This window comes from Arachis stenosperma, chromosome 4 (genome assembly GCF_014773155.1).
Source record: "Arachis stenosperma cultivar V10309 chromosome 4, arast.V10309.gnm1.PFL2, whole genome shotgun sequence".
Classification (NCBI taxonomy): domain Eukaryota; kingdom Viridiplantae; phylum Streptophyta; class Magnoliopsida; order Fabales; family Fabaceae; genus Arachis; species Arachis stenosperma.
Genome location: NC_080380.1, coordinates 12,290,553 through 12,302,662, shown reverse-complemented (window position 1 = coordinate 12,302,662; position 12,110 = coordinate 12,290,553). Strand labels below are relative to the sequence as shown.

At 39.3% G+C, this 12,110-nt stretch overlaps 1 protein-coding gene and 1 non-coding gene across 2 annotated transcripts; one reads left to right on the top strand and one right to left on the bottom strand.

The window, feature by feature from the left end:
* Positions 1-107: 107 nt before the first annotated feature.
* Positions 108-836, bottom strand: LOC130974608 (protein FAR1-RELATED SEQUENCE 2-like). The gene has a single exon (XM_057899473.1). It carries the CDS (start codon positions 834-836, stop codon positions 108-110), a length of 729 nt encoding a protein of 242 aa, XP_057755456.1.
* A 9,008-nt stretch (positions 837-9,844) lies between these two features.
* Positions 9,845-9,952, top strand: LOC130977648 (small nucleolar RNA R71). The gene has a single exon (XR_009085332.1). It is a non-coding gene; the product is annotated as a small nucleolar RNA R71 (small nucleolar RNA).
* Positions 9,953-12,110: the final 2,158 nt, after the last annotated feature.

The following is a 12,110-nucleotide window of genomic DNA, read 5'->3' as shown; positions in this document are numbered from 1 at the left end:
GAAAGCCCATCTAAAAGCAATTTCTCAAAGGAATAAATAAATGGAGTTATTAAAATTTTTCTTTTTTTATCACAAAGACAGTGCTTTATATGTGATAACTCTAAACTCTAGGAACAAAAAATTATGAGGGGCATCCAGCAGTTAGAACTGTACCTTGCCATGGCCATCGGGTCAACATCTGCTTTCCCAAGTAGATAGCTAGTCGTCGCATTAGAATCCCCACCAATGAACTTTGCACGACGAGTTCTTTGAAAGTGATTATCTAGGTCCTTCTTTGTGAACCCGACATTGGCATAACCACCGGCTTGGCTTACCATTAGTCCCATTATTTTAGAGGTTGGGAGACCATGATCATGCATGGTATTCGCCTGAGCTTTTTGTGGCTCAGTCAACCCTCGGTGGTTTGGAATAAGGTGTACCAAGCATTGTGGGACAAGATCGTGGTTGTGCTTCTCGACTAATTTTTTAACCCTCCAAGTCAAAGTTTTAGTGTCAAGATACACCGCAAGCATGGCTTCACAGCCAGTGCGAGTCAGCGTTCTATACTCCCTCTTCCTACTCAGACTAGATATGTATTTCTCGGCTCTCTTTCCTTTCTTGATGCAAAAAAACCTCCTTCTGCGCTGTGTTCCATCTTTTCCACGTGCTGTATCACCCTTGTAAATTCCAAACCCGAGACACCTCACATAACGTACATACAAGTTATAAGCTGCATCCGATGATTCAAAGGTCTGGTTTATAAAATCACAAGTGCAGTTAACATTTTCTTCTGCACCAGTCATGATGGAATCTTCGATGTTGTCTTGTGAACTGAGTGGTTCCGTGTCAACATTCATTGCACCCTAATATTAAGGACAATTACCTAGTAATTAAGCCTAAGTACATAATGATTATATAGCCAAGTACTGAAGCAGTTCAACAATGGCAAGAATTTTTACAATGTTAGGAAAATTGGAAAGTTGAAAACTTCAACAAGAAGACTCAGCAATTCAACTGATTAATTTAACTGCTAATATATAACAGTATAGATCATAGAACCATCAGGAGTAAAATGCGCGTGAAATTAGCATTCAGCAACAATTCGTTACAAAAATATAGCAAGATACAACAATAGCATGGCAATTAGGCAACGAAAAAACTTAGCTAAATTCATAACAGCAGCAAAATTAATAATACCAACAGCATTCAGCATTAAGCAAGAAAAATTATCTTTCAGCAACAAACAACACTTGATTTGATTTCCATTTTTAACATTCAGCAACAATTCGTTACAAAACAGTAACTAGTAATCCCTAATCACACTAAACCTGAAATCAATAAAGCTAAACAAAAATTTCAATAATGAATTGATCTCTATTTTTAGCAGCAGCAAGAAAATTTCAACAAAAATTTAAGGAATTAAAAAAAGGGCAACAGCAAAAAAATTAATTATTTGCTATAATCTATTTACAGTTTCACATTGAACAAAAACTTCTAACCTTTAATGTTGTAATTTATTAGCTGGTGCAAGAGGTTCAATTTGTGGTTCAGAATTTGACTTCACTACTAGTGTTACCTGCAGTAGTATAGCATAGACTATTCTAGTCGTAGATTTTGCAACTGTACAGTTTGACAGGACATTAATACAAGATTTTGCAATTATTTTTGAATAGTCTGAAAATATGGAAATAGGTTCATCTTTGAATATAAATTAACCAATGTTCTGTAGAGTGATAAGAAAAAGAATAAAAGAAAAAATAACACAAACTACTGTTGGAATAACCTATTAAAAATGATGAACAAAAATGATCAATAAAAACTACGAAGTGTATATAGTGGCTATATGTAAAGAATGAAAAAAACCAAGCGAGTTCCGAAGTACCTAACAAATCAGGAAGATTCACAAGATGTTTTATAGAAATCAATAATATAGCAAGATACAACAATAGCATGGCAATTAGGCAACAAAAAAACTCAGCTAAATTCATAACAGCAGCAAAATTAATACTACTAACAGCATTAAGCAAGAAAAATTATCTTTCAGCAACAAACAACACTTGATTTGATTTTCATTTTTAACATTCAGCGACAATTCGTTACAAAACAATAACTAGTAATCCCTAATCACACTAAACCTGAAATCAATAAAGCTAAACAAAAATTTCAATAATGAATTGATCTCTATTTTTAGGAATTAAAAAAAGGGCAACAGCACAAAATCAATTATTTGCTATAATCCATCCACAGTTTTACATTCAACAAAAACTTCTGGACCTTTAATGTTGCAATTTATTAGCTGGTACAAGAGGTTCAATTTGTGGTTCAGAATTTGATTTCACTACTAGTGTTACCTGCATGATTTCACTACTAGTGTTACCTGCAGTGGTATAGCATAGACTATTTTAGTCATAGATTTTGCAACCGTACAATTTGATAGGAGATAAATACAAGATTTTGCAATTATTTTTGAATAGTCTGGAAATATAGAAATAGGTTCATCTTTGAATATAAATCAACCAATGTTCTGTAGAGTGATAAGAAAAAAAATAACACAAACTACTGTTGGAATAACCTATCTCAAAAATGATGAACAAAAATGATCAATAAAAACTAAGAAGTGTATATAGTTGCTATATGTAAAGAATGAAAAAAACCAGGCGAGTTCCGGAGTACCTAACAAATCAGGAAGATTCACAGGATGTTTTATAGGAATCAATAATATAGCAACATCTTGGGAGAAAGCAACAATTCATATCATTGATGAAGATGGGAGGAAAATTTCTTGAGAGATAAATTTTCTATTATAAAAAGCTTATTTAAAAATATACAAATAATATATAATGTTCAAAATTAGTTTAGGCGAAAGAATGAAAAAGATGTTTTTCATTATCCATTCACAGTTTCACATTTAAAAATCAACAATGGGTCACATTCAAAAATCAACAACAGCGGGTAGTGAAGAAGAAGAGAAGAACCGAGGAAGTGAAGGCAGTGCCGTTTACCTTCGATGGCGACATGGACAGCGCCCGGCGAGACTACAGCGAGTGACTACACAGCGGGGAGTGACGACACAGCTGCGAGTTGCTCCAAGTTCGAGAGAATCCAGAGAGGACAGGGACAGGGGAAGGAGGACGCCGAACTACAAGAGAGGAAGCAGAGGCGCCGACAGCACGGCGGCACCAAGGCAGAACCGTAGCAGGGAGAACTTAGGGTTTTGGTAGGGTGAATTTGATTTGGGTTCAGCGTTCAGGGGGATAGTGATATATGGATTCACGTATTGGGAGTGGGGTAGGTGCTAAGGGGAATGGGTGGGTCAGTGGGTGTTAGGGAAAAGGGGTGAGTTTGGAAAGTAGATCGGACCATTTTTTAAGCTGGTGTTTGATTGAGTTGGTTAGACCGGTCGGTCTGGCCGGATTTTAAAATATTAAAATTGGTTTTATTTTGGTTAATTAAAAGAATTTTAAAAAATCGGTTCACTTAAAACGTCCAATAGTACGACGACACATAGGCATCTTTATAAAAAGACATTTTCAGTAACTTGATGGGAGCATCCCCCATCATTAAATACAAGATAGCCGTGGTTTTATTTCCGAGTTGGAGACCTCCCCGCATTCCACGCCGGTGGTGCGCGAAATTGTGAACAATACTTTTTCACAACTCAAATAATCCCCGGTAATGGCTCCAAGAACTTGGTGGCTCAATACCATGGCATTACACAACTTCGCACAACTAACCAGCAAGTGCACTGGGTCGTCCAAGTAACAAACCTTACGTGAGTAAGGGTCGATCCCACGGAGATTGTTAGTATTGAAGCAAGCTATGGTCATCTTGTAAATCTTAGTCAGGCAAACTCAGATGTATATGGTGATGAACGAAAATAACATAAAAGATAAGGATAGAGATACTTATGTAATTCATTGGTAGGAACTTCAGATAAGCGCATGAAGATGCCTTCCCTTCCGTCTCTCTGCTTTCCTACTGCCTTCATCCAGCCCTTCTTACTCCTTTCCATGGCAAGCTCGTGTAAGGTTTCACTGTTGTCAGCAGCTACCTCCCATCCGCGCAGTGAAAGCTAATGCACACACTCTGTCACAGTGCTGCCAATCACCGGTTTGGTTCCCTCCCCTACCGGAATAGAATAACTCTTTTGCGTCTGTCACTAACGCCCAGTAGGTTACAGGTTTGAAGCACGTCACAGTCATTCAATCATTGAATCCTACTCAGAATACCACAGACAAGGTTAGACCTTCCGGGTTCTCTTGAATGCTGCCATCAGTTCTTGCCTATACCACGAAGACTCTGATCTCACGGAATGGCTGGCTCGTTTGTCAGGCGAGCACTCGGTTGTCAGGCGATTAACCATGCATCGTGCAATCAGAAATCCAAGAGATATTCACTAAGCCTCAGATGCTTGTAGAACAAGAATGGTTGTCAGTCACCTTGTTCATGGGTGAGAATGGTGATGGGCGTCAATCATCACCTTCATCAAGTTGAAGAACAAGTGATATCTTGGATAAAGAACAAGCGGAATTGAATGGAAGAACAATAGTAATTGCATTAATACTCGAGGTACAGCAGAGCTCCACACCTTAATCTATGGTGTGTAGAAACTCCACCGTTGAAAATACATAAGCATAAGGTCTAGGCATGGCCGAATGGCCAGCCTCCCAATGATCTAAGATAGCATAAAACTCAAAGATAGCTAAGATGTTCCTAATACAATAGTAAAAGGTCCTACTTATAGAAAACTAGTACATAGATGAGTAAATGACATAAAAATCCACTTCCGGGCCCACTTGGTGTGTGTTTGGGCTGAGCAATGAAGAAATTTCGTGTAGAGACTCTCCTTGGAGTTAAACGCCAGCTTTAGTGCCAGTTTGGGCGTTTAACTCCCAATTAGGTGCCAGTTCCGGCGTTTAACGCTGGAATTTCTTGAGGTGACTTTGAACGCCGGTTTGGGCCATCAAATCTTGGGCAAAGTATGGACTATCATATGTTGCTGGAAAGCCCAGGATGTCTACTTTCCAACGCCGTTGAGAGCGCGCCAATTGGGCTTCTGTAGCTCCAGAAAATCCGCTTCGAGTGCAGGGAGGTTAGAATCCAACAGCATCTGCAGTCCTTTTTGGTCTCTGGATCAGATTTTTGCTCAGGTCCCTCAATTTCAGCCAGAAAATACCTGAAATCACAGAAAAACACACAAACTCATAGTAAAGTCCAGAAAGTGAATTTTAACTAAAACTAATAAAAATATACTAAAAACTAACTAGATCATATCAAAAACATACTAAAAACAATGCCAAAAAGTATACAAATCATCCGCTCATCACAACACCAAACTTAAATTGTTGCTTGTCCCCAAGCAACTGAAAATCAAATAAGATAAAAGGAAGAGAATATGCAATGAATTCCAAAAACATCTGTGAAGATCAGTATTAATTAGATGAGCGGGGCTTTTAACTTTTGCCTCTGAACAGTTTTGGCATCTCAATCTATCCTTTGAAATTCAGAATGGTTGGCTTCTTTAGGAACTTAGAATCCAGATAGTGTTAATGATTCTCCTAGTAAAGTATGATGATTCTTGAACATAGCTATTATTGAGTCTTGGCTGTGGCCCAAAGCACTCTGTCTTTCCAGTATTACCACCGGATACATACATGCCACAGACACATAATTGGGTGAACCTTTTCAGATTGTGACTCAGCTTTGCTAAAGTCCCCAATTAGAGGTGTCCAGGGTTCTTAAGCACACTCTTATTTGCCTTGGATCACAACTCTTATTTTTTTTTTTTCGTTTTCTTTTTTTCTCTTTTTTTTTTTTTTTTTGAATAGCAATGCTTTTTCTTGCTTCAAGAATCATTTTATTGATTTTTCAGATCCTCAATAACATGTCTCCTTTTTCATCATTCTTTCAAGAGCCAATCATTCATGAACCACAAATTCAAGATACATATGCACTGTTTAAGCATACATTCAGAGAACAAAATATTGCCACCACATCAAAATAATTAAACTATTATAAAATTCAAAATTCATGCAATTCTTCCTTTTTCAATTAAGCACATTTTTATTCAAGAAAGGTGATGGATTCATAGGACATTCATAACTTTAAGGCATAGACACTAAGACACTAATGATCATAAGACACAAGCATGGATAACATAAAGCACTAAAATTCGAAAAACAAAGGAATAAAGAACAAGGAAATCAAGGAATGGGTCCACCTCAGTGATGGCGGCTCTTCCTTGCTTTTGAAGGTCCTATGGAGTGCTTGAGCTCCTCAATGTCTCTTCCTTGCCTTTGTTGCTCCTCTCTCATGATTCTTTGTTCTTCTCTAATTTCATGGAGGAAAATGGAGTGTTCTTGGTGCTCCACCCTTAGTTGTCCCATATTGGAACTCAACTCTCCTAGGGAGGTGTTTAGTTGCCCCCAATAGTCTTGTGGCGGAAAATTCATCCCTTGAGGAATCTCAGGGATCTCATGATGAGTGGGATCTCTTGTGTACTCCATCCTTTTCTTAGTGATGGGCTTGTCCTCATCAATGGTGATGTCTCCCTCTATGTCAACTCCCACTGAATAACAGAGGTGACAAATGAGGTGAGGAAAGGCTAACCTTGCCAAGGTAGAGGTCTTGTCCGCCACCCTATAGAGTTCTTGGGCTATAACCTCATGAACCTCTATTTCTTCTCCAATCATGATGCTATGGATCATGATAGCCCGGTCTATGGTAACTTCGGACCGGTTGCTAGTGGGAATGATTGAGCGTTGTATGAACTCTAACCATCCTCTAGCCACGGGTTTGAGGTCATGCCTTCTCAATTGGACCGGCTTCCTCTTGAATCTTGCTTCCATTGTGCGCCCTCTTCACATATGACTGTGAGGACTTGGTCCAACCTTTGATCAAAGTTGACCCTTCTAGTGTAAGGATGCTCATCTCCTTGCATCATAGGCAAGTTGAACGCCACCCTCACACTTTCCGGACTAAAATCCAAGTATTTCCCCCGAACCATAGTAAGATAATTCTTTGGATCCGGGTTCACACTTTGGTCATGGTTCTTGGTGATCCATGCATTGGCATAGAACTCTTGAACCATCGAGATTCCGACTTGTTGAATGGGGTTGGTAAGTACTTCCCAACCTCTTCTTCGGATCTCATGGCGGATCTCCGGATATTCACCCTTTTTGAGTGAAAAGGGGACTTCGGGATCACCTTCTTCAAGGCCACAACTTCATAGAAGTGGTCTTGATGCACCCTTGAGAGGAATCTATCCATCTCCCATGACTCGGAGGTGGAAGCCTTTGCCTTCCCTTTCCTCTTTCTAGAGGTTTCTCCGGCCTTGGATGCCATAAATGGTTATGGAAAAACGAAAAAGCAACGCTTTCACCACACCAAACTTAAAATGTTTGCTCGTCCTCGAGCAAAAGAAGAAAGAAGAGAGTAGAAGAAGAAGAAATGAGGAAGAGGGAGATGGTGGTGTATTCGGCCAAGGAGGGGGAGAAGTGGTGTTTAGGTAGTGGGAAAATGAAGGGGTAAAGAGGGGTTTATATAGGAAAGAGGGGGATGAGGGTTCGGCCATTGAGGGTGGGTTTGGGAGGGAAAGTGGTTTGAATTTGAAGGGTGAGGTTGGTGGGGTTTTATGAATGATGGATGTGAGTGGTGAAGAGAAAGATGGGATTTGATAGGTGAGGGGTTTTTGGGGAAGAGGTGTTGAGGTGATTGGTGAATGGGGAAGAAGAGAGAGAGTGATGGTAGGGTCCTGTGGGTCCACAGATCCTGTAGTGTCAAGGAAAAGGCATCCTTGCACCAAATGGCATCAAAATCCACGTTTTGAGCCTTTTCTGGCGTTAAACGCCGGGCTGGTGCCCATTCCTGGCGTTTAACGCCAGGTTTTTGCCCTTTACTGGCGTTTAACGCCAGTCTGGTGCCCCTTTCTGGCGTTAAACGCCCAGAAGGGTGCCAGACTGGGCGTTAAACGCCCAACTGCTAGGCTGACTGGCGTTTGAACGCCAGCAGCATCTTCCTCCAGGGTGTGCTGTTTTTCTTCCTGTTTTTCATTTTGTTTTTGCTTTTTTCATTGTTTTTGTGATTTCTTATGATCATCAACCTACAAAAAAGATAAAATAACAAAAGAAAATAATTAATTATAAAACATTGAGTTGCCTCCCAACAAGCGCTTCTTTACTGTCATTAGCTTGACAGAGGACTCTCATGGAGCCTCAGAGATGCTCAGAACCGTGTTGGAACTTCCCAACACCAAACTTAGAGTTTGATTGTGGCCTCCCAACACCAAACTTAGAGTCTGACTGTGGGGGCTCTGTTTGGCTCTGTTTTGAGAGAAGCTCTTCATGCTTCTTCTCCATGATGACAAGGGATATCTTTGGGCCTTAAACACCAAGGATTCTTCATTCACTTGAATGATCAACTCTCCTCTATCAACATCAATCACAGCCTTTGCTGTGGCTAGGAAGGATCTGCCAAGGATGATTGATTCATCCATGCACTTCCCAGTCTCTAGGACTATGAAATCAGTAGGAATGTAATGGTCTTCAACCTTAACCAGAACATCCTCTACAAGTCCATAGGCTTGTTTTCTTGAGTTGTCTGCCATCTCTAGTGAGATTTTTGTAGCTTGCACCTCAAAGATCCCTAATTTCTCCATTACAGAGAGGGGCATGAGGTTTACACTTGACCCTAAGTCACACAAGGCCTTCTTGAAGGTCATGGTGCCTATGGTACAAGGTATAGATAACTTCCCGGGATCTTGCCTCTTTTGAGGCAGTTTCTGCCTAGACAAGTCATCCAGTTCTTTAGTGAGCAAGGGAGGTTCATCCTCCCTAGTCTTATTTCCAAATAACTTGTCATTCAGCTTCATGATTGCTCCAAGGTATTTAGCAACTTGCTCTTCAGTGACATACTCATCCTCTTCAGAGGAAGAATACTCATCAGAGCTCATGAAAGGCAATAGTAAGTCCAAGGGAATCTCTATGGTCTCAGTTTGAGCCTCAGATTCCCAAGGTTCCTCAATGGGGAACTCATTGGAGGCCAGTGGACGTCCAGTGAGGCCTTCCTCAGTGGCGTTCACTGCCTCTTCTTCCTCCCAGAATTCGGCCATATTTATGGCTTTGCACTCTCCTTTTGGATTTTCTTCAGTGTTACTTGGGAGAGTGCTTGGGGGAAGTTCAGTAATTTTCTTGCTCAGCTGACCCACTTGTCCTTCCAAATTCCTAATGGAGGATCTAGTTTTAGTCATGAAACTTTGAGTGGTTTTGATTAGATCAGAGACCATGGTTGCTAAGTCAGAGGTATTCTGCTTAGAGCTCTCTGTCTGTTGCTGAGAAGATGATGGAAAAGGTTTACCATTGTTAAACCTGTTTCTTCCACCATTATTATTGAAACCTTGTTGAGGTCTCTCTTGATTCTTCCATGAGAGATTTGGGTGATTTCTCCATGAAGAATTATAGGTGTTACCATAGGGTTCTCCCAGGTAATTTACTTCTTCCATTGAAGGGTTCTCAGGATCATAAGCTTCTTCCTCAGATGAAGCATCCTTAGTACTGTTTGGTGCATTTTGCATTCCAGACAGACTTTGAGAAATCAGATTGACTTGTTGAGTCAATATTTTATTCTGAGCCAAAATGGCATTCAGAGTGTCAATTTCAAGAACTCCTTTCTTCTGACTAGTCCCATTGTTCACAGGATTCCTTTCAGAAGTGTACATGAATTGGTTATTTGCAACCATTTCAATCAGTTCTTGAGCTTCAGTAGGCGTCTTCTTTAGATGAAGAGATCCTCCAGCAGAGCTATCCAAAGACATCTTGGATAGTTCAGAGAGACCATCATAGAAAATACCTATGATGCTCCATTCAGAAAGCATGTCAGAGGGACATTTTCTGATTAACTGTTTGTATCTTTCCCAAGCTTCATAGAGGGATTCTCCATCCTTCTGTCTGAAGGTTTGGACTTCCACTCTAAGCTTACTCCATCTTTGTGGTGGAAAGAACTTTGCCAAGAAGGCATTGACTAGCTTTTCCCAAGAGTCCAGGCTTTCTTTAGGTTGGGAGTCCAACCATATTCTAGCTCTGTCTCTCACAGCAAAAGGGAATAGCATCAGTCTATAGACCTCAGGGTTAACCCCATTAGTCTTGACTGTGTCACAGATTTGCAAGAACTCAGCTAAAAACTGATGAGGATCTTCCATTGGAAGTCCATGAAACTTGCAATTCTGTTGCATTAGAGAAACTAATTGAGGCTTAAGCTCAAAGTTGTTTGCTCCAATGGCAGGGATAGAGATGCTTCTCCCATAGAAATCAGGAGTAGGTGCAGTAAAGTCACCAAGCACCTTCCTTGCATTGTTGGCATTGTTGTTGTTTTCGGCTGCCATTTGTTCTTCTTCCTTGAAGAATTCGGTCAGGTGCTCTAAAGAGAGTTGTGCTTTGGCTTCTCTTAGTTTTCTCTTCAAGGTCCTTTCGGGTTCAGGGTCAGCTTCAACAAGAATGCCTTTGTCTTTGCTCCTGCTCATAAGAAAGAGAAGGGAACAAGAAAATGTGGAATCCTCTATGTCACAGTATAGAGATTCCTTTAGGTGTCAGAGGAAAAGAAAAATAGAAGAAAGAAGAAGGAGAATTCGAACTTGATCAGATATAGTTCGAATTGTGCATTAAGAAGGAGTGATACTCCATAAATAGAAGGATGTGAAGAAGAAGGGGGGATAATTTTCGAAAATTAATTATAAAATTTTGAAAACATTTTTGAAGAACACTAATTGATTTTCGAAAACAAAAGTGGGAAAGAAGTTAAGTGATTTTCGAAAAAAAGATTTTGAAATTAGACATCAAAAAGATTTGATTGAAAACTATTTTGAAAAAGATGTGGTTAAGAAGATATGATTGAAAAGTTATGGTCAAAGAGATGTGATTGAGAAGATATGATTTGAAAACAATTTTAAAGGATATAATTTGAAAACAATTTGAAAAAGATTTGATTTTTAAAAATTAATAACTTGCCTAACAAGAAAAGATATGATTCAAACATAAAACCTTTCTCAACAGAAAAGGCAACAATTTTGAGATGTTCAATCAAATCATTAATTGTTAGTAAGTATCTTTTAAAAAGGAAAGAAATTGATTTTGAAAACATTTGATTGAAAAGATTTGATTTGAAAAAGATTTGATTTTGAAAAACTAAAAAAATTGAATTGAAAACAAAATCTTCCCCCTAGCACCATCCTGGCGTTAAACGCCCAGAATGGTATACATTCTGGCGTTTAACGCCCAAAATGCTACCTCTTTGGGCGTTAAACGCCCAACCAGGTGCCCTGGCTGGCGTTTAAACGCCAGTCTGCCTTCTTCACTGGGCATTTTTGAATGCTCAGCTTTTTCTGTATAATTCCTCTGCAGTATGTTCTGAATCTTCAATTCTTTGTATCATTGACTTGAAAAGACACAAATTAAAAATATTTTTGGATTTTTAATAATAAAAAATGCAACAAGAATCAAATAACAATGCATGCAAGACACCAAACTTAGCAGTTTGTATACTACTGACACTAACAATATGAGAATGCATATGAGACACACAAAATGCTTCAAGTCAATAGAATTCAAAGGTTAGAACACAAAAATCATCAAGAATTACTTGAGGATCCTTAAGACACATGAATGAATGCATGCAATTGACACCAAACTTAGGATGAGACACTAGACTTAAGCAGGAAACATCAAATATTTTTGGTTTTTATGATTTTGTAAATTTTTTTTTTTTGTGTTTTTCGAAAATTAAATGGGAAAAGGTATCAAAATTATTAATGAGAATTCTAGGAATCAGTGCAATGCTAGTCTAAGACTCCGGTCCAGGAATTAGACATGGCTTCACAGCCAGCCAAGCTTTCAAAGAAAGCTTCGGTCCAAAACACTAGACATGGCCAGAGGCCAGCCAAGCCTTAGCAAATCACTGCTCCAAAAGCAAGATTGATAAGAAATCAACAAGTTCTTGTGGTGATAAGTTGAAACCTCGGTCCAATGAGATTAGACATGGCTTCTCAGCCAGCCAGATTTCAACAAATCATCATGAAACTCTAGAATTCATCTTCAAGAATTTCGAAAAAAAATAGTACCTAATCTAAGCAACAAGATGAA

Bases quoted from the DNA above. Each gene is read 5' to 3' on its own strand.
- LOC130974608 (XM_057899473.1), bottom strand. From the start codon at position 836: ATGAATGTTGACACGGAACCACTCAGTTCACAAGACAACATCGAAGAT.